Here is a 22184-nt window from a genome sequence, read left to right as displayed (position 1 = left end):
AATATCTGTTGAGACGTGGAATGGAGCTGGATTCCACTTGCAGCCTTTGTGGAGTAGCTTCTGAGTCCATCCATCATCTCTTGATCCACTGCCCCTACACCTACCAAGTTTGGTGCTGTTTCTTCAGGCTGTTCCAAGTGGTTAGGGTTTCCCCCGCATATGTGGCCGATCTAATCTCAGGCTGGAGGGTAAAATGCTTCTTAGACAAAGGCCAGTTCTTGTGGAAGTGCCTGCCTTTTGCAATTTTCTGGGTGGTGTGGAAAGAGAGCAACCAGAGGATTTTTGTGTCTAAATCCATTGAAGTGGAGGTGGTTCTAGGAAAAGTGTAAAGTCTGCTTGTGAGTAGGGCTAGGTGCTCGAAGCTTTTTGTGGATGTGCCTGATAGTTCCTTTTTTGATCAGTGGCAGTCCGTCATTTTTTGAGTTATTTTCTTGATCTCTCTTTGTACATGATATGTGCATATCAAAGGCACTCTCCTTTTGTATATGATTGCGGGCTTCTTGCCCTCCTTTTCGTTAATACAATACTTTCCTATTATCTATAAAAAAATGAAATTATGAAAAATGAGAGGGGCAAAGACAAAAAAGAAAAATTTAAGGGAATGGTTGCAGGTGGGATGAATATAAATCTTATTGCAATTGCTCGAGCAAAGACTCCAAGTCTTTTGGGCCCATTAAGGAATTGGGGATCAAGACAAACAATGGCCCAACCCAAAAGAGTTGATAAGGTGCGAGGATAATATGCTTTGGTCAAACTAAAAGAAGATTCCGAAAAGAAGAAGGTTAGGTTTTTGGAGGTAAAGGGACAAATGTGGGAATGTCTATGGGTTCTCTCGTTTGAAAAGAAAATCAAGAAATTTTGGCCGGTGCGAGCGTTTTGGAGAGCAAGGAGATGGAAGTAAGAGGGAAGGGTGAGTTCTTATGGTTTACCATAAAATACAAGGACATCGATACATAAGAAAGAAATAGCAACAATAAATTTGATGGTGATTTAAATCCATAGAATGCAAAGGTAAACTTGATCGAGGGTTTCAAAAAAGCATGTGATACTATGGTGGTTAGAGGATCTGATCAAAAGGAAGATTCTATTGAGATAGAGATGAACATGTTTGGAGCAAAGAAAGAGTTAATTGGGGATATTATAGAAAAAAAACAAGAGACTTGCGATGGATGAGGGATTTGTTAATTGATTTAGTGATAGCTTGCATTCCTAGTTTAGGCAAGGGGGTGGAGGAGATTATTGGTGCTCATTGCTTGGAGATTACAAGAAGTTTGAAGGGTTTAAGTAGAAAGTTTTAAGAGGAAGAGACATTAGGTTCTATGTTGAAAGGAAGGAAAATTGTTCGTGAACTCATAGAAGATAATGATGAAAAACTTAGAAGCTCTATTAATGGGAAGGAAGGAATTGAAGAAGTGAACCAAGTTTGTGGTGGAGAAAAAGGGTTTAAGGAAATTTTAGAAGAAAAGGCAGGAGGAATAGTAGAGGCTTGACCCTAGAAGAAGGGGGTGATGATGGAAGATGGGTGTTGTGTGCCCTGGTTTAAAAAGGAAGTACCAAACAAGGCCATTGCAAGATTGTGATATCACAAGGCTTGATAGTGAATAGGGCTGTAATCTGATCGGATCTGGATCTGATCTGAAATCCAATCGGATTTGAAGACCTTGGGTTCAAATTTGAATCCTAATGGACTCAGGTTGGATTTGGATTTAATCCAACTTTGCTTTAACTTTTTAAAATACCAAAAAAAACATAATATATAAAATATTTTTTATAATTTTAAATATAATTGTATAAAACTTATATGTTAAAATCAATAAATATTATAAGATAATTGGGTTTGGATTCTAATTGGACCGGATGGGTCAAATTCGAATCTGACCCAATTATTTATCGGATGTAGATTGTAACATCCAAATCCAATCCAATTACATAAATACATCATCCAAAATTGAGATAATCGGGTCGGATGTCGGATCAGGCCTTAGATTTTCAGGTATCATTGACAGGCCTAATAGTGAAGCATATGAGGTTGAGGGTGTCTCAAGTGATCAAACTGAAGATAAAATTCACACAATTGAAAGGTCAGTTGATTTGGAGAAGGTAGTAAACACAGAGGTTCATGTGAGCAAGCAAGTCATTGACTTGTTTCCATGGGAAGAGAGGAATTTGCCAAAAAGATGTTCGGAGGATTCAAAGAGAAATATCCAATACCTGTTTATGATGCAGATTCAGATGGAAATTATTCATGTTGTCAAGACATTTGTGAGACTTAGAGTTTAGTAAGATTGGTAGAGAATGTTCTTGAAAAGTATGAAGTGGGTGACATGATCTTGGAATTGGAAATGATTAATGGGGATTCTAAGAAGCTGAAAGATATCAGGATGGCTATGGCAATTAATAAATTTTGAAGTCAGAGAAAGCATTGAAATGTCTTGGTGTCAAAAGTGTTTGATAGATTAAGAGGGCTTTTTTGGGTTTGGGCCAAACAAGAAGATAATGAGACCAAGAAAATTCTAAGGAAAAAGTAGTGAATGTTAGTCCTGGTATGATTATTCTCAAGTTACTGGGAGTTCGGCTTTGGTTGGGGTGTATTTGTTTCTTTTTTGGTTGCTGAGTGGGGTTGTTGTTGTATTAATGTTTATGTTGTTAGGAAGCCTATAATCTTGGGGATCGGGTCAGGTTGTCTTTTTTTTGGTCGTTTGGTTGGTCTATTTGGGTAAGGAACTATGTTGGGGTTTTGGAGTGCCTTTTCTTTTTCCCTCTTGAGTGACTTCTGGTCACCTTCCTTGTAGTTTTCTTTTTTCCTTTTAATAATTTATTTTATTAGCATTTTTTTACATTCTGTTAAGAGTGTGAGGGCATTTCTGTCCTTTTGTGTTTTTTTTGTATCTGAGCACCTATTCAAGGGCACCTTTGTAATTTTGCTTATGAAGAAGTGAAAAGTCTCTTGGTGTGAACAGTGCCACACCAAGCATTCTCGACACTTCTTCTTTTCTTCTCTCTTCAACATCTCTAAACTTTACAACTTGGTATTAGAGCTACGCATGATCAATAAAAATCTCTGCTACTGGTCGTGACTCACAAACTGATCTGTTGACGTCAGCACGCCGCCGGTCGATGTCAGCACTCAGTATAGTTGGTGACATCTTCATGGGTTTTTGATGGTCGCCTATTTGCGCTGATTTTAGGGGAATTTTGGTATTAGTTTCATGGTGGTTTGAAGTTGTTTTGGATTTTTCGGATGAAAATTGGTGAAAAATCCAGATTTGGAATTTAGGGCTTGCATGCTCGTATGGTGGATTGGTTGCTGCTGAAACCTCTTGTGTTTGAGTCGTGGTAAACCCCTGGGACTCTAGGAAGTAGTCCTGAATTTTTTAGAGCCCTAAAACTTTTTTTTGGGAATTTTTTTCTTCCCATATTTTTCCGTTAGTACCTATTTCTCCTAGGTTTTTTGCTGTAACTTGTGTCTAACCTTGTGGAAAAAGTGTTTGGGAGTTCAGCTGTTGTTGCAAGACTGTGGTGCTGGTGGGAAATTTTTTTTGGAGGGGCTGTTATCAATGGACTCACACAAAGACGTCTGCGTACCTACCTATGTTCTCCCGGGAAGCAATGACAATGCTGAAGGACATATTACTACTGTAAACTTGATGGGACAAATTTTCTTGAATGGTCTCAATCAGCCAAGCTTACAATCAGTGGAAGAGGTAAGCTCGGATTTATTACCGGTAAGGAAGCTAAGCCGAAGCCTGAAGATCCACACTATTCCAAATGGGAGCAGGAATATTTGCTGGTTATGTCATGGCTTGTATGCTCTATGTAGCCACACATCGCCCGTAACTATATGTTCCTTCCAACAGTTAAAGATATTTGGGACATACTAACTGCAACTTATTCTCAAGCGAAAAACACTGTTAGAATCTATCAGTTGCGAAGAGAAGCATGTAATATGCGATAGGGGGAGAAATCAATGGCTATGTATTTCTCCTCCTTACAATCAATTTGGGAAGAAATTGATCATTTTGAGGCATTGGAGTGGAAATATCCTGTTGATGCTGAACAATACAGGAAGTACATTGAAAAAACTCGAGTTTTTGCTTTTCTTGTTGGGCTGAATACTGATTATGACTTCACTAGGCAACACATCCTTAGTGCTGATGCAAGTGTTTGTAGGTGAGCACACTGCTCTTGTGTCCACAAAGCCTAAGTAGAGTTTTGATAAACATGAAGAGGTTTTTTGTGAATACTGTAAGAAGTCGAAGCATACCAAGGATAGATGCTAGAAGCTAAATCCCCACCTGAAACGTGAGAAGTTTTAAACTGGAAAGAAAGTAAATGCTCATGTTACTACTGCAAGTCATGATTCTCAGACTCGCATGCTTGAGGGAAATCCTCCTGCTTCGGCATCTACTCATGACACCTCTGATGTGATGGAAAAATTGAGAGGCATCTTACTCCATCTTGATAAGAGCGGGTTGCCTACATCTACTGGTTCAAATGCTTCTTCTAGTGCCTTTGCAAAATTAGGTACTGCACTTGCGTGTCGTGTCCCACCCTCTACCTCTTGGATAATTGACATAGGAGCTAGTGATCATATGATTGGTATGCCTTCCTACTTACCACTTATAGACTTTTTTGAAAGGTACGATTACCATTGCCGATGGATCCCAGACCCCAATATCGGATTCGGGTGAAGTTAAACTTACCAATAGCCTTTCTTTGAATTCTATACTCCATGTTCTACAATTGCATAGAAGTCTCTTATCTGTTAGTTCTCTTACAAAGTCTCATAATTGCTCTGTAACCTTCTTTGCATCTCATTGTGTCTTTTAGGACCTGAGTACGGGGAAGACGATTGGCAGTGGACATGAAGCCGATGGAGTTTATCTTCTTGATCAGTCTCCAATGTTAGGGTTGATGTGTTAGCCTGTGTCTTGTCATGATGAGAAACTAAGTCAATTGAAATTGTGGCATCATTGTCTTGGGCATGTGTCTTTTGGTTCTTTGAAGTTTTTGTTTCCTAGTTTGTTTGAGTCATTGTCTAGTTCTGGTCTGCAATATGAAGTCTGTCAACTATCAAAGCAATGTAGAACAACCTTTTTTGCAAGTAACAAAAAAAGTAATGTTGCTTTTCATTTAATACATACTGATGTTTGGGGACCTTATTCCATTCCATGTATGGATGGCTAGAAATATTTCATTCTTTTTGTTGATGACTACTTGCGGTATACTTGGCTGTATTTGATGAAGTGCCGAGATGAAGTTCCTTCAATTGTGAAAGACTTGTTTAGTATGGTGGAGACAGTTTGAGAAGAAGATTAATATTATTAGATCTGACAACGCCAAGGAGTACTTTGAGAAGCACTTACAAACCATCCTTGAAGAACAAGGAGTGATTCACTAGAGTTCTTGCCGTCATACTCCCCAACAAAATGGGGTATTGGAGAGGAAAAACTGACATGTGATTGAAGTTACTAGAGGCTTGTTATTCCAGATGCATGTTCCAACTCGGTTTTGGGGGGATGCTGCTCAAACAACTGCATATCTTATTAACAGATTTCCCTCGCGGACTTTGCATCTCCAGTCTCCTCATCAACTTCTTTTTCCTGATGAGGATACATTCCATCTTCCTCCCAAGGTTTTTGGGTGTGTTTGCTTCGTCCATGACATGAGTCCTTCTAGGCTGAAATTTGATCCAAAGTCTATCAAGTGTGTCTTCTTGGGATATTCTTCAGTCCAAAAGGGGTATCGTTGTTATGACCCTTGTTCTGGAAAAAGGTATGTGTCCAAAGATGTCACATTCTTTGAGCCTACTCCCTTCTTCTCTGTCTCTCGTCTTTCTCTTAAGGGGGAGGATGTTAGTGAAGATCGGACTCCCTTTTGTATGCCAATTCCTACAACTGATGCTATCAATCCTTCTCCTCCTCCCTGTGGTCGTAGTAGTCCTCCTCCCGTGCCTCCTCCTTTGCCTCCTATTCCTCGGTCTTGGCATCATTGGTTCATCAGACGAAGAAAGAGGATGACTTCAAAGATTGAACGTTCCTTACAATTTGACCTCCCGGACTTAGGTAATTTGGATTCTGAGCCTCTTCCTATTTCCAATGGCTGTGTTGAATCTATTGTTGAGCCTCCTCTTGTAGATTTTGACCTTAACCTTCCTATTCCAATTCGTAAAGCAAGACGGACATGTGCTAAGTATCCCATCTCAAACTATGTCTCTTATGATACTTTTTCACCCTCTTATTGTGCCTATATCTCTTCTATTGCTTTTGTTTTTATCCCTCACAATGTTACTGAGGCAATGCAGTTTTCTCATTGGAAGGATGCTTTGAACTAGGAAATGGAGGCACTTAAAAAAAAAAACCAGAATGGGAAATTGTTTATCTTCCAGAAGGCAAAATTCCTGTTGGATGCGAGTGGGTTTACACAGTGAAGCATAAAGCTGATGGTTCAATTGAAAGGTACAAAGATCGACTTGTGGTAAAAGGGTACACCTAGTCTTATGGCATTGATTACCAGGAAACATTTGCGGCAGTAGCCAAGATGAATTCAATCTGAGTTATCATGTCTTTTGCTGCCCACTATTCTTGGCCCTTGTATCAAATGGATGTTAAGAACGCCTTCTTAATGGAGACCTTCAGGAAGAAGTTTACATGGAACTTCCTCTAAGAGTGAACATCCCTGGGAGTGAAGGAAAGGTTTGTCGTTTGAACAAATCCCTTTATGGCCTTAAACAGTCCCCTCGAGCTTGGTTTGACAGATTCAGGAAAGCTGTCTTAAAAATTGGCTTCTCACAATCACAAGTTGACCATACCCTGTTTATTAGGAGAGCAAATGGAAAAATAACTATGTTGATAGTATATGTCAATGATATTGTTATCACAGGGGATGGTATCTCTAGGATTGCTGAACTAAAGTCTTTCCTTGCTACCGAATTCGAAATTAAGGATCTTCAGAATTCTCCGGTATTTCTTAGGGATTGAGGTGGCAAAGTCAAAGAGGGGCATTTATATTTCTCAGAGGAAATATGTCCTTGATTTACTCCAGGAGGTAGGAAAATTGGATTGTAAACCAGCTAAAACTCCAATTGATCCCAATCATAAGTTGGGAGTTGATGATGGAGATGTTCTTCCTGACAAAGGTGTGTATCAGAGACTTGTTGGTCGCCTTCTCTACTGGTGTTTGACTAGACCGGATATATCATATGTTGTGAGTGTGGTCAGCCATTACATGCACAAGCCTAGATCATCTCATATGCAAGCAGTGAATAGAATACTTGCCTATTTGAAGGGATGTCCAGGAATGGGGATATTATATTCTAATAATGGGTCTTTGAAGGTAGAGGCCCATTCTGATGCTAATTGGTCAGGTTCTATTGATGATAGGTGGTCTACTTCTGGCTATTATACTTTGGTGGGTGGTAATGTTGTATCTTGGAGAAGTAAGAAGCAATTAGTTGTGGCTCGTTCTAGTGTAGAGGCATAGTACAGAGCTATGGCACATGGAGTCTCAGAATTGTTGTGGTTGAAGAACTTGTTGACAGAAATGAGAGTGCAAATTGATACTCCAATGATATTACATTGTGACAATCAAGCTACCATAAACATAGCCCACAACCCTGTTCAACATGATCTTACAAAGCATATAGAGGTTGATTGACATTTCATTAGAGAAAGAGTTACCGGTGGAGAGATTTGTCGACCTTATGTGAGGTCTAAAGACCAGTTGGCTGATTGTATTACTAAAGGTGTTCCCAAATCAAAGCTTGACAACAATTTGAACAAGCTGGGCATGATAAATATCTATGCTCAGCTTGAGGGGGAGTGTTAAGAGTGTGAGGGCATTTCTGTCCGTTTGTGTTTTTTTGTATTTGGGCGCCTATTCAAGGACACCTTTGTAATTTTTCTTATGAAGAAGAAATGAAAAGTCCCTTGGTGTGAATAGTGCCACACCAAGCATTCTCGACAATTCCTTCTTCTTCTTCTCCTTCTCCTTCTCCTCCTTCTTCTTCTTCTTCTTCTTCTTCTTCTTCTTCTTCAACATCTCTAAACTTTACAATTCATTCCTTTTCAAATTTGTTTTTAATGGTATGGAGCAATTAGAAACTGACAGTTCTTGCAAATATTGTCATTAATTGTTCGTTTTCTCTGTTGGGGTGATTATTCTTTGTCCTACTTGGAGACCCACAAATGTTCTGGCCTTGGCCAAGGTTTTGTGTCCAGATCCATACCAGGCCTGGGAATTTGCAGGCTGGGCTTTGGCCCAATATTTCTAGGTCCATGATCACCCCTATTTCTCTGTCTATCCTTGGTTTTCTGTCATGAATTCCACATGTAGCATAAATGAGGGGCATCAGTTTGGTGGTTTTTGCAGACCGATATTTCTATTCTATGCAGCATGGATTTTTTTTTTGTATATTTTCATATCTCTTTTTTGCAGTATGGAATAAGTTTTCTTGCTAAGGCATAGTCTGGGCTTAATTTCTTTTCATTTTTGTTTTTGCATAGAAATGGGGCTTTGCTTAAGGTAAAGCATGATTCCTCATTTCCTCATTTGGTTTTCCTTTTTACAGGTAAAGACATGAGAATAATTGTCTTTGGATTTCGCCCACGAACAAAACAGGTCAGTCATATGGCTCCTCCATGGATCTTTAGGGTTCATGCCATGTACTTATGGAACTCAGATTGGATATTGATTCATACATTCTTTTAACTAAAATCAAGTTATTTATTTTTTGCATGGGTATGGAATAAAGGGTAGGAAAATTTTCCCTAAGTGGTATATCCTCCAATCAAGAGTGTTCCTAGAATTTAGTTCTATTTATGGAAAGGGCATCATAACATGCATTGTGCATAAAAACTAGAAGCATGGTGATGATAGCTTTCTTGGAGAACCTAGAGTCTAGAAATTCTCTTGTTAAAACTTGTGTCCCAGCCATAGGCCAACAGCTCATGTATACTCTTGTAACAGCTTGCCACAACTTGTCAGAATCTAAGGGGAGTAGAACTTATGAGGATGATTCTTCTCAAACCTAACCCTCCTTCCTTTTTGCTTTTGCATACAACCCTTCAATTGATTAATTGATTTTACTATTCTTCTCCTTGCTCCTATAAAAATGTCTCATGATGAAATGTTTCCTTCAATTAAAATTTGTGTTTTTCTCTGAATTGGATTTAAGTTGGGATTTTGGCTTTAGAAGAGGGCTTAGGGATTCAGAATTGTGACTCTCTTATGCTTTTGTTAGCTAAACTTGAGTCAGTTTATTTGGATCAAACTTTGGAGGACAATAGGGTGTTATCAGTTTCATCGGATGGATTTTTCACTTGTTCCTCTTTTTTCAATTTCTTAACACAATCGAATGATTTGGGGATGAACTTCTTGGTGAAAGAAATTTGGAGCAAGCCTATCCCTCCTAAAATTCAGGCCCTTTGTTGGGAGCTCTTTCTTGAAAAGGTCAACACCTGTGATGTGTTGCAGAAAAGAAGGCCAAACAGATGCCTATCCCATATCTTTACTTGAATAGTGGTGAAACTATTTCCCATATCTTCACTTCTTGTTCCTTTGTGCGTTATGTTTGGGAGCAGCTATCTTTTCTTTTTGGGTGCAGATGGATTTCTCCTCAGGATGCAGTGGGCCTTTTTGATCCTCATTTCTTGAGACAGCCAGCAAAAAGAGGAAGATTATTTTGGAAAGCAACGAGAGCAGCGGTGGTTTGGACCATTTGGGAAGAAAGAAGTGGGAGACCTTTCAATGATACGAATAGGACCTGGGTAAAAATCCTCAAGTCAGTTAAACTGAAAGCTGCACATTGGGTGAAAAATTTGGATGATTTCACAGTCTTTTCACTTAATGATATCTTGAGAACCTGGAAAGAGGTGGCCCTATCAGCTATAGGCAAGGCAAGGACAGTGATGGAATGGAAGCCCCTGGCCCCCAATTTTATAAAACTCAACTTTGATGGAAGCTTCATTGGTAATAGGGGATTGGCAGAGGTAGGGGGTGTCTTTAGAGATATAAAAGGTAGAGAGGTGGCTTTATATTCAGGACACTCGGTACATAGCGATGCATTGACAGCTGAACTGGTTAGTCTACTGCAGGGGCTAAGGCTTGTGAAACAACTAGGCTTCCATAATCTAGAGGTGGATGGGGATTCCCAAGTAGTCACCTCATGGACCAGAAATAGCTCCCAGGTTCCTTGGGTATTCCGGTATAAATTCAGGGAGATAGTAAGCCTAACAAGGGAACTAAATGTTTTCTTTAAGTGGGTAAGAAGAATAGCAAATGGAATGACAGATTCTCTGGCCAAAGAAGGGGCTGTGAGATGGCAAATGTTTTGGGAAAATCTTTATTCTTTGTTGATTTGGGGTGGAACCTACACCCTAGATCTTGTAATTCCTAATCTTTCATTAATAAAATTCCTTTTCTGCTATTAAAAGAAAATGCATTTTGCATAGATGCTTATATATTACATGCACAATCACATATACTTTACCAACCAATAAAAGGAGATCACGTATGACCTATAATAGGATTTGGACCAGCTTTAATTAATTTTTTAATTAGTAAATTTTGCATTTTATTGATTATAAGAAATGTAAAGAAATGATGTACAAAGTGTAAATTCTTTTATACAGAGCAGAAAAATGAAATCAACTAGCATCATGCTTCCCTTGCTCCACTATAGAGCCCCCACCCCATACATAGATCAGTATTAGCTCAATGGGTATTTACCCCACCTTGATTCTTGTCTACCCACTCTCTCATGGGAAAGAGAGTCTGCCATTTTGTTAGCAGACCAAGGGGTCGAGGGATTTCTACCAGTGCCACATGACATAGGGCTGTGCCAGGGATTGGTTTTCTTGGAGTCACCCACTTTTTTCTTCAACCCCACATTGATTCTGTCTTTCAGCTTCAATGGTTATTGACATTGATTGATTCTCATCCTCATGGACCACATCACAGCCTCTCACTTTGACATACCCATTTCCTGTTATAGTATCTTTTGTTAACATCGTTTACTTGATCTTGATGCTCTATTGGATCTTTGCAAATTAGCAGACCAAAATGTTCTCTTTGTTGTGGACATTGATTGCGGTTGTTACTTTTTTTTCTTTCATTTCCTGTACCAATCACCTTTTGGGCTCTTACTATTCTCTATTGGTGCCTCACCCACATTTGTATGGAGCTGAGTATTGGGTTGTCAAGAAACAAAATATCCAAAAAATGAGTGCAGCAGAAATGCATATGTTAATATGGATGAGTGGAAAAACTAGAGGATAGGGTCAGAAATGAAGTCAGTTGAAGAAACCTAGAGTAGTCCTAATAAGTGATAAAATGAGAGAAAGTAGACAAAGATGGTTTTGTTACATGCATAGAAGACCATCTACATCACCCAGCAAGACAAAGCAACCTGTTGCAACTTGCAAGTTGAAAGGGCTAGATGGGCTAGGGACAGATCTAAAAGGGCATGGGTTCTAGTAGTGAAAAATTATTTAAGCGCACATAATTTAACAATGGATATGGCACTAAACAGAACGAGATGGTGAAACGGGATTTGTGTAGCCAACCCCATGTAGTTGGGACAAGGCTTAGATGATGATGATGATGGTGATTATCATTACTCATCACTTATCTTTTATATTTGTTGGTTCTTTAATACCCCTGATGAATATACTATTTTGCCCTCCATACATGACATTGCATCATATTCTACCTCTTTCTCAACTGGCTTTTTCCCTTGTGCACACAAGATTTCTGAGATATTCATTTTCTGTCATTGTACTGCCACTGGATTCCCTTCCTTTTCTGACCTGCCCAATGGTATATATCCTTTAATCAACATCCTAACTTTCTAGATTTACCCTGTAAAAATCATCTCTATGAGTGATGGTAGTGAGCCATTGAATAGTAATCTTCTATCTTCATTATAATTCTTGCTGACTGAAGGTTGTTCCAAAGTAAGGTTTCTATGATCAATTCATATACAATCCCAATGGCAGAAAAAGTGTTGCATACACCAGGCATGTAGAGGAATGTTGACAATGTTAATCCACAGTAGCATCAAGCCCTGAATCTACTTCAGTGATCCCGCCAAAGGATACCCGTGACTCATACAAAAATCTGGCCATTTGATCTGCTTTCCTTCTCCCTCTAATTCTAATACACACTTATGGCTTCTTCTTTATATGTAAATTGAACAAAGAAAAAATGTGTTCAATCTTCTGACCCATAAGCCTTCTGATTCTGAGTTCATAGTAATTAAACTTGTCCCAAGGACATGATTTTAGAGTTTGTACATGTTTTCTTTTAGCAAAATATGAGAGATATTGTTGAAGATTAATCAGTTTTATGATGTTTTTCTGAGTATATGTTTTATGTTAGTTGTTAGATAGGAGGTGGGGACTACAGTAGTTATGTGAGTCCAAATTTTATTATATTTTTGAGTGTTATATATGCTGTTTTATGTTTTGCTGCCCTATAAGGGCATAGTTGTCTTTGTACTGTTCTATTATTTTTAGTATAAGTAATAAGTGAAGGGGGCGGCCAGATTATTGCTCTCTTTTCTTTTCAACTTCTCTTCTCTTCTTCTCCTTCTCTCTTCAAGAAACTACTTTTCTTTCATATTTTTTTAATTCAGCAGATTCCTACTTGGTATCAGAGCATCAACTAGGGTTTATTGAAACATTCTCATGCAGCCCTAGATCAGCCAATTGCATGAAGTAGTAAAGGGCTGACTGATCTGCTATAGATTGCCCAGTTCTTGGATTTTTTGGTGGGATCTAGTCATCAGGAAGGTGATCTACTGTTCGACATCAAAATCAGGAAGAACTGGAGTTCGGGGAAGAGTCCCAGAAATGTTGGACTCTTTGTTTTTGGTTTGATCTTGGGCGCTTAGGTATTGTTAGTTTTCTTTTGATTTTCTGAAGAGGGCGGTTTGGTTTCTGGAATTTTCTGAGCCTCTTGGAGTGATCGATTCACTCTTCTCTCTGTTGGGAGGTGTGGGGAGGAGAGAGATTTCTCTCCAGCTAGGGTTTTTTTTTTTTCCTCCGGAAGGGTTGGTTTCTTTGTGTGTGATATTAAACTATTTTTTGAAGGTCTCCAATCTATTTTTTCTTACTGTTGAACTATTTGAAGTAAGATGAAGAGTTGGAATACCGAGATGAAATTTACCGGTACCGTGGGACTGGGTGTTGGAGGTAGTAGTGTTATTTTTGGGTCTAGGATCGTTACTACAATAAAACTTGATGGTACAAATTATTTGGAGTGGGCAGAATCAGCTAAGATGGCTATTGGTGCCCGTGGAAAATTAGGGTATCTTACTGGGGAGGAGAAGAAACTTGATACAGACGTTTCCCGATGGGTGTAGGAGAATTACATGGTAATGTCCTGACTATGTAATTCTATGTTACCTCATATTGCAAAAAATTTCCTATGGGTTAATACTGCTAAGGAGATTTGGGATGGAGTGACTGAAACCTACTCTCAGAAGCAAAATGAAGCCAGAGCCTATCAGTTAAGAAATCAGGTGATATGTATGAAACAGGGAGAAAAAGCTCTTGCTGTGTATTTCTCCATGCTGCAAACCCTATGGTAGGAAATAGATCACTTAGAAACTGTGGTATGGGAAAGTGTAAATGATGCAACAACTTATCACAGACTAGTAGAGAGGAATAGGGTTTTTGAGTTCTTGGTAGGGCTGAACCCTGAATTTGACATAGCTAGGCAACATATTCTTTCTAGGGAGGGTGTGACACTCTCTCAGGCCTATGCATTTGTCTTTGGAGAGGAGAGTAGGAGGAATGTAATGCTGAGACAGCCTGAGATTGACCAGTTAGCTATGGTTGGTACAACAAAACCTAAGCCGAATGAAGACAGGGGGAGTAGTAAGAGTAGAAGGGAAGATAAGAAGGACTTGGTGTGTGATTATTGCAAGAAGCCTAAGCATACTAGGGACACTTGTTGGAAGATTCATCCAAATCTTATGCCTGCTCAGATAAGGAACAAGAAGGGAAATGCAAATGTAGCCACTGTAAGAGACTCTTCGACCCCTCTTTCCCAAACTGATTGGGAATCCATTGCAGTAGCAACAATGAGAACATAATTGGAGAGGTTTGGATAGCTTACGAGTAAAAAAGGTTCACCTAGCTCTAGCCTTCCAGATGGACAACAGAATGCAGGAGCCAACTACACCACTTCCTTTGCACATACAGGTAGTTCATATGCAAATGCAAATCTTGCATCCACTTCAAGTCAGGAGGGACCTCCCTGGATTCTAGACTCAGGAGCATCTGAGCACATGACTAATGCCCCTACCCTTTTCAATTCCTATCAGTTGTGCTTTGATAGAGACAGAGTCTCTACAGCAGATGGTTCACATATGCCCATTGCTGGGAAGGGGACAATTAGAGTGACCAATGATATAACTCTGTCTTTTGTTTTACATGTCCCTAGACTTCATACCAACCTACTGTCTATTAGTTCTTTGACAAAAAAGTTGAATTGTTCCGTGACCATTCTTCCTTGTAATTGTGTTTTGCAGGATTTGGAGTCAAATTAGATGATTGAGAGTGGTCGTGAGGTGAATGGAGTCTACCTTCTGGACGAGATTCCGAGACATTAGGGCTATCATGTTAGCAACAACAGTAGTAGTGGGTCAGAGTTAGTGAACCAGATTATGCTTTGGCACAATCGCTTGGGACATCTTTCTTTTAGTTCTTTGAAATGTCTTTTTTGAAAGTTGTTTGAGTCTATTCAGTTCTCTACTTTAGAGTGTGAAAGTTGTCAGTTAGAAAAGCATTGTAGACAGTCTTTTAAACCAAGTAATAAAAGAAGTACTTCTACTTTTAATATTGTTCACATTGATGTATGGGGGCTATATCATATTCCATCCATGGGAGGATTCCGTTACTTTCTCTTGTTTGTGGATGATTATACACGATATTCTTGGATATATTTGATGAGATCACGTGATGAGGTTCCTAATTTGGTACGACAGTTCCACCAGATGGTTCTCACACAATTTGGAGTGAGAACTAAGGCTTTTAGATCAGATAATGCTAGAGAGTACTTTGAGAAGGACCTGACCACACATCTCTTAGAACATGGTGTAGTTCATCAGAGCAGTTTTGCATATACACTGCAACAGAATGGAGTTGTTGAGAGGAAAAACAAACACATTGGGGAGGTGGCAAGGAGTCTTATGGTGTGTGCTTCAGTTCCTGTGCAGTTTTGGGGAGATGCAGTTTTTACAGCCGTGTTCCTTCACGGACTTTGGGGCTTAAGGTGCCATTTAATCTTCTTTTTCTAGATGGGGAGATATTTCATATACCTCTGAGGGTTTTTGGCTGTATTTCCTTTGTTCACATTCTTGGCCCTCATCACAAGAAATTGGATCCTAAGGCCAAGAAATGTGTTTTTCTTGGGTATGCTCAGAACCAAAAGGGGTATTGTTGTTATGACCCAATGTCAAAGAGCAGATTTGTCACTATGGATATTACCTTATTTGAATCCACCTTATTCTTCTCGATTGGTTTTCCTCAGGGGGAGAGTTTTGGGGAGGAGAACTCACAATCTGTTCCTCTTCCTGTTTCTTTGGTGCCCCCATCAGTTCAGCCAGCACTTGCATCAGTTCAACCAGCACCTGCATCTCAAGTTTCATTACTTGAGCCACTATGGGCAGCCTCACAGAAATATCAACGCCGGCAAATGATGGTTGACTCCACACATCCTCAACCCACATCACTCTCTATCAGTCCTTCTGAAACTCCAAATTCGGCAGATACAGTTCCAGGTATTCCTCTTGAGCCTGAGCCTGTTATGTTTTCTGATGATAATGTTCCTGTCCCTAACTCCATTGTTGCAGCTGATCCCATTGACCTTGATCTTCCCATTGCACTTCGTAAGAGGAAGAGAAAGTGTACAGCCTGTTGCATTTCATACCATCTTTTCCTACAGTGCCTTATCAACCTCCTACCATGCTTTTCTTTCTTCCCTGGATTCTGTCTATACCTAGGAATGTTACTGAGGCTCTCTCCAAACCTGAGTGGAAAACATCCATACAAGATGAGATAGATGCTTTGGTAAAAAACCAAACTTGGGAAATAGTTGATCTCCCCCCAGACAAAGAGACAGTCAGATGTAGATGGGTATTCACAGTGAAGTATAAAGCCGATGGCAAGATAGAGAGGTACAAGGCAAGGTTGGTAGCAAACGGGTATACTCAGACCTATGGTATTGATTATCTGGAAACCTTTGCACCAGTAGCCAAGATGAGTTCAGTTCGTATCCTTTTATCTCTAGCAGCCACCTATTCATGGCCCTTGTTCCAGTTTGTTGTAAAAAATGCTTTCCTCAATGGTGTTTTACAGGAGGAGGTATATATGGACATTCCAACAGGCTTTTATGAAAATGTTGGTAAAGGAAAGGTGTGCAGACTCAGAAAATCTTTGTATGGACTGAAACAGTCACCTAGGGCTTGGTTTGACAAGTTCAGAGGGGCACTCATCCATTTTGGATACACACAGACACAGTCTGATCACACCCTCTTTGTGAAGAGGAGAGATGCTCTGGTGTCAATTCTGATTGTGTATGTGGATGATATAGTGGTGACAGGAAATGATTTAGAGGAGATTGATGATCTCAAAAAATCATTGCAGCAAGAATTTGAGATCAAAGATCTTGGTGAGCTCAAATACTTCTTAGGGATTGAAGTCGCAAGATCCAAGCATGGGATCTTCGTTTCACAGAGAAAGTATGTACTTGACCTACTGCGGGAGACTGGGAAGCTGGGGATCAAACCAACAGACACTCCTATTGATCCTGTTGAAGTTTGACCTGCCATAGAATTCTGTCTTGTTCGTTGACTGTAGAGTAAAGTAGACAGCAAGAAGTAGGAGAGGAAAGAAGAAAAGAGAGAAGAGAGAAAAGAGAGAAAGGCTGGTTCGAATTAGGGAAAAAAGTTAATCCCTTGATTCGGCCAGACCTATTATTATATTATTGACTTATTGAAAAAGACTTGAGTGCCCTTCTTTAAGTAAGAGGCACTCGAACTAACATAACAGTACACATCAGCATTCTCAACAAGTACAAAGACTGAAATACCCCTTCACTAACACCACTAACACTCCCCCTCAAGCTGGTGAGTATATATCATATAATCCCAGCTTGTTACATATGTAGTCCACTCTCCCCCGACTCAAGCCTTTTGTAAACAAGTCTGCCCACTAGTTTCCCGTACTAACATATGCAGTTTCTATCACCCCATTCAGCACCTTCTCTCTCACAAAATGACAGTCAACTTCGATGTGCTTGGTTCTTTCATGAAACACTGGATTGGAAGAGATATGAACCGCTGCCTGATTGTCACAGTAGAGCTTCATTGGAGTACTGATGTCATATCCTATCTCCTGTAGAAGGTTCCTCAGCTACACTAGTTCACAAGCAGTATGTGCCATGGCCCTATATTCCGCTTCTGCACTGCTTCTTGCCACAACTGTTTGCTTCTTACTTTTCCATGTTACCAGGTTACCCCCCAGAAAGGTGCAATAGCCTGTGGTAGATCGTCTATCAGACATAGAACCTGCCCAATCAGCATCGGTGTATCCTTCTACTACCAGTTTTCCACCACTTCTGTACAGCAAACCACGACCAGGAGCTCCTTTCAGATACCTCACAATCCTTAGCACTGCATTCCAATGTGGGACCAAAGGTTTCTGCATGAACTGACTCACCACACTAACCGCAAATGAAATATCTGGCCGAGTAATGGTTAGATAGTTTAGTTTGCCTACAAGTCGTCGGTATCTGCCAGGCTCTTCAAACACTTCACCTATATCACTGCTCAGCCTCGTATTTGTTTCCATAGGTGTCTCAGCCGGTTTAGTACCCAACAATCCTGTTTCTTCCAGTAAATCAAGCACATATTTCCTCTGGCACAAATTAATGCCATGCTTAGATCTTGCTACCTCTATGCCCAAAAAGTATTTCAACTTGCCAAGGTCCTTTGTCTGAAAGTGTTCCTGTAGGAATGCCTTCAATCTGTCAATGCCCATTTTATCATTCCCAGTCACAACGATATCATCCACATACACCACCAATATTATTTTACCTGCCGAAGAGTCAAGACTGAAGACAGAGTGATCAACTTGGCACTGTTTCAGACCAAACTTCTTGACCACCTCACTGAACCTACCAAACCATGCTCGAGGGGACTGTTTAAGTCCATAAATAGCCTTCTTAAGTCTACATACCTTACCATCCTCCCCCTGAGCAACAAACCCAGGTGGTTGCTCCATGTAGACCTCCTCGAGCAAATCCCCATGCAAAAAGGCATTTTTGATATCGAGCTGATGGAGAGGCCAACCAGACATAGCTGCAAGGGAGATGACGACACGAACTGATCCTATCTTAGCAACCGGGGAGAACGTCTCCGTGTAGTCAATGCCATAGGTTTGGGAGTACCCTTTGGCAACCAGCCGCGCCTTCAGGCGCTCAACACGACCATCTGGCAAGTACTTAACACTATACACCCACTTACAACCGACAGCCTGCTTCCCAGGAGGAAGAGCGGTGAGATCCCAAGTGTGATTATGATGCAAAGCAGAGAGCTCTTCTTCCATAGCACGGCACCACTCTGGAGAGGTAAGGGCTTCCTGGACATCCTTAGGAACAACCACGGAGGATAACAAAGATATGAACTGGCGATGGGAAGCGGAGAGGTGGGTAAGTGAAACAAAATTGGAAATAGGGTGAAGGGTGCAAGTACGCTTACCTTTCCGTAAGGCAATAGGAAGATCTAGGTCGGAGGCTGGTGTCGAAGCTGGAGCTGGATCTGTCGACGGTGATGAAGCTGGAGGAGCTGCAGCCGGTACACGTGGGCGATGTGTATACACGTGACGGATGGGTGGACGGTCAACCAATGGTGGCACCGGAGGCAAGGACGTAGGCATGACTGGAACCAAAGGAGGTGGATCAGCCACAGGAAGAGGAAGAGGAGGTGGTGATGTGGGGGAAGTAGCAGCACCGGACCCCACGAAGAACGGAGTAGACTCAAAGAATGTAACATCAGCACATACCAAGGAACGACGAGAACTAGGATGATAACACTTGTACCCTTTCTGAGTTCGGGAATAACCAAGGAAGATACACTTCAGGGAACGTGCATCTAACTTGTCAGTCCCGGGACTCAGATTATGAACGAAGCAGACACACCCAAATACCCGAGGAGAAAGCGGAAACGGAGACATGTTGGGGAATAAGACACTAAAAGGAGAACGACCATCAAGGATAGACGTGGGCATCCGATTAATTAAGAAACAAGAGGTGAGCATTGCATCGCTCCAAAAAGTTTTGGGAACATTCATGTGGTGCATGAGGGAGCGTGCCGTTTCTACAAGATGGCGGTTCTTTCTCTCAGCAACCCCATTTTGTTGCGGAGTATAGGTACATGAAGTTTGGTGTATAATCCCATGGTGGTCCAAGTATTCTCGAAAAGATGAGGACAAGTATTCACGACCATTATCAGAACGGAAAATTTTGATGTGAACACCAAATTGATTGCGGATCTCAGCATAAAATTTCTGGAAGATGGAAAATAATTCACTTCTTTCTTTCATTAAATAGAGCCACGTCATTCTTGAACAGTCATCAACAAAAATAACAAAATATCGGTATCCATTATATGACATCACTTTATAAGGACCCCAAACATCTGAATGAATTAAAGAAAAAAGACTCGACACACGGTTATCGACCCTAGAACGAAAGGGAACACGATGGTGTTTCCCAAATTGACAAGACTCACAATCTAAAACAGAAAGTTGACTCAATGAAGGGACTAAGGACTGCAACACTTTCAGCGAAGGATGACCAAATCTACAGTGCCACTGGAGAGGAGAAATGGATGACTGAAGAGCCGTTGACGTTCGTCCACCACCATCAAGATAATACAGTCCACCGGCTTCATGCCCTCCACCAATCTTCATCCCCGTCTTGAGATCCTGAAAAACACACATAGAAGGGTAAAAAGTGATGGAGCACTTAAGTGACTTGGTCAGCTTACTAACAGACATAAGATTAAATGGAAGCTTAGGTACATATAAAACAGAGGATAGGGATACAGGGTCTAGGTCAACATTACCAACACCACAGATAGATGACGTGGAGCCATTAGCAAGGGTAACAGATTGTGATGTTGAGCAATGAGTGAGAGATGAAAACACACCTGGAGTTCCCGTCATGTGATCGGAGGCTCCAGAGTCAATAATCCAGGGGTTGGGTGTGGATGCCAAACAAGCCATACCTGAGTGTGCAAAGGAAGCTGTGTTCTGCTGCGACTTGGATTGAACAAACCTCTCATACTCATCACGAGGAACACTCACCATCTCCTTGCCTGGACCATCTGAGGGAGTAGAAGGCATCGGGTCAGCTGACCGTTTCTCCTGTGTAGGGCTGAAACTGGTGTCACTAGTCATGGCATGGTTGGCCCACGTCGAGGGAGGACCATGTAAGTCATAGCAGTAGTTAATGGTATGTCCATCCAAACCACAGTGAGTACACTTCCGTGGACCCGAGCCACGTCCTCTACCACGAGCTCCCCCTGAATCTCTGCCTCCAGTACGACCACCACCACGGATGTGTGTAGATCCACCACTACCACTCCTGCCAGGCTGGGTTCCTCGAGTCCCACTTCTGCCACCTCGGCCTCTTGACACTGCAAATGCTGATTTATCGGAGACATTAGAGTCCATAGATCCAATGGAAGCCCTCCGAAGACGAGCAAACACCTCCTCTAAAGATGGAAGAGCAGATCCCCCTAGTATCTGGGCTCGTACTGGTTCATACTCAGACTTCAGCCCCACCAGAAACCGTGTTACATCCAGCTGCTCTCGCTGTTGCTGTTGAACTTTGACATCTGAAGTGAGAGGATGATAGACATTTAACTCATTACGGATATTCCTCACATTGGCATAGTACTCCTCAAGGCTCTGATTTCCCTGTTGCAGATTGAAGTATTCCTGATACAGTTGATATACCCTAGTGGTATTATCCTGACCTGAATACAGTTTCTTGGCATGATCCCACACCTCTTTGGCTGTGTCAAGAAACATGAAGTTCACACTGATTTTGGGTTCCATACTGTTCCACAACCATGTAATGATCTGTGCATCTTCCTGTTCCCAGTCTTCATACTCCTGAGAATTAGCGGGGGGTTTCTCCTCTCTTATATGCTTCACTTTCTTCTTCGCCTTCAGAAAAACCTCTACAGACTTGGCCCAAGGGACATAATTCTCTCCATTCAGTTTAATGGAGGTCATTTGGACATTCAGGTAGTCAGTAGATATCATGACACTAGGTTTACTATCACTGTTATCTGCCATTGCCGAACTCCCTTAATTCTGAGCACTGAATTAGGAGCACTACACACTGCACACTACACACAGACACTTCATCGAAATCTGCACACTGATTTCAACAGCTGAGAACTGCAACACCACAAACCCTACTCACCGAAGTCTGTACACTGATTTCAGCAGTATTAAATGTTGAAAACTACAACACCACAACCCCTACTCACCGAGGTCTACACACTGATTTCAGCGATATCAAAAGCTGAAAACCACACTTGTAACACCACCAACATTAATCCACAACTATAGGAAGCTTCACCATTAAGTAGACACTATTGCCATTCGAATCACACACAAACCAGAATAAACCCTAGCATAAACCCTAGCATACTGCAATCTGAGAACCCATCATGCGAACTGTACTACACCTCTCATGTATTCCATAACAAAAAAAAAAAAAACTTTACCTCATCGCCTGAAGGCCAACCATACGAAGGGCTGAGACACCACTGCACCACACGTACCAGCCCTAACTAGGGCTTAGAAACCACAGCAACCAATCACCAACGACACAATCGGAGGCATAGAGACCTCCTAGGGAAGAGGGCGATCACTCCTTTTCAGCCCTTTTCCCAGTCTCCAACTCACAACTGAGAACCCCAAGTGAAACCCTAATTCGAATGCGCAGAAGGCAGAATTCTAGCAAGTCTGATTTGGTGAACCTAGCTCTGATACCATGTTGAAGTTTGACCTGCCATAGAATTCTGTCTTGTTCGTTGACTGTAGAGTAAAGTAGACAGCAAGAAGTAGGAGAGGAAAGAAGAAAAGAGAGAAGAGAGA

The 22184-nt window shown here is 41.1% G+C and overlaps 1 protein-coding gene across 3 annotated transcripts in view; it reads left to right on the top strand.

Annotated features, from left to right (window-relative positions):
* LOC104587444 (phosphatidylinositol-3-phosphatase myotubularin-1) overlaps positions 1-22184 on the top strand; it is a 92687-nt gene that overhangs the window by 16421 nt on the left and 54082 nt on the right. For all 3 annotated transcript variants that reach the window (XM_010245059.3, XM_088889525.1, XM_088889524.1), the window contains one exon: positions 8570-8619. In XM_010245059.3, coding sequence (XP_010243361.1) covers positions 8570-8619 — 50 coding nt within the window. The remainder of the gene's footprint in view (positions 1-8569; positions 8620-22184) is intronic.

This window comes from Nelumbo nucifera, chromosome 6 (genome assembly GCF_055504915.1).
Source record: "Nelumbo nucifera cultivar China Antique chromosome 6, China Antique-T2T, whole genome shotgun sequence".
In the NCBI taxonomy this organism is placed as follows: domain Eukaryota; kingdom Viridiplantae; phylum Streptophyta; class Magnoliopsida; order Proteales; family Nelumbonaceae; genus Nelumbo; species Nelumbo nucifera.
This window is presented reverse-complemented; position numbering and strand designations above follow the sequence as displayed.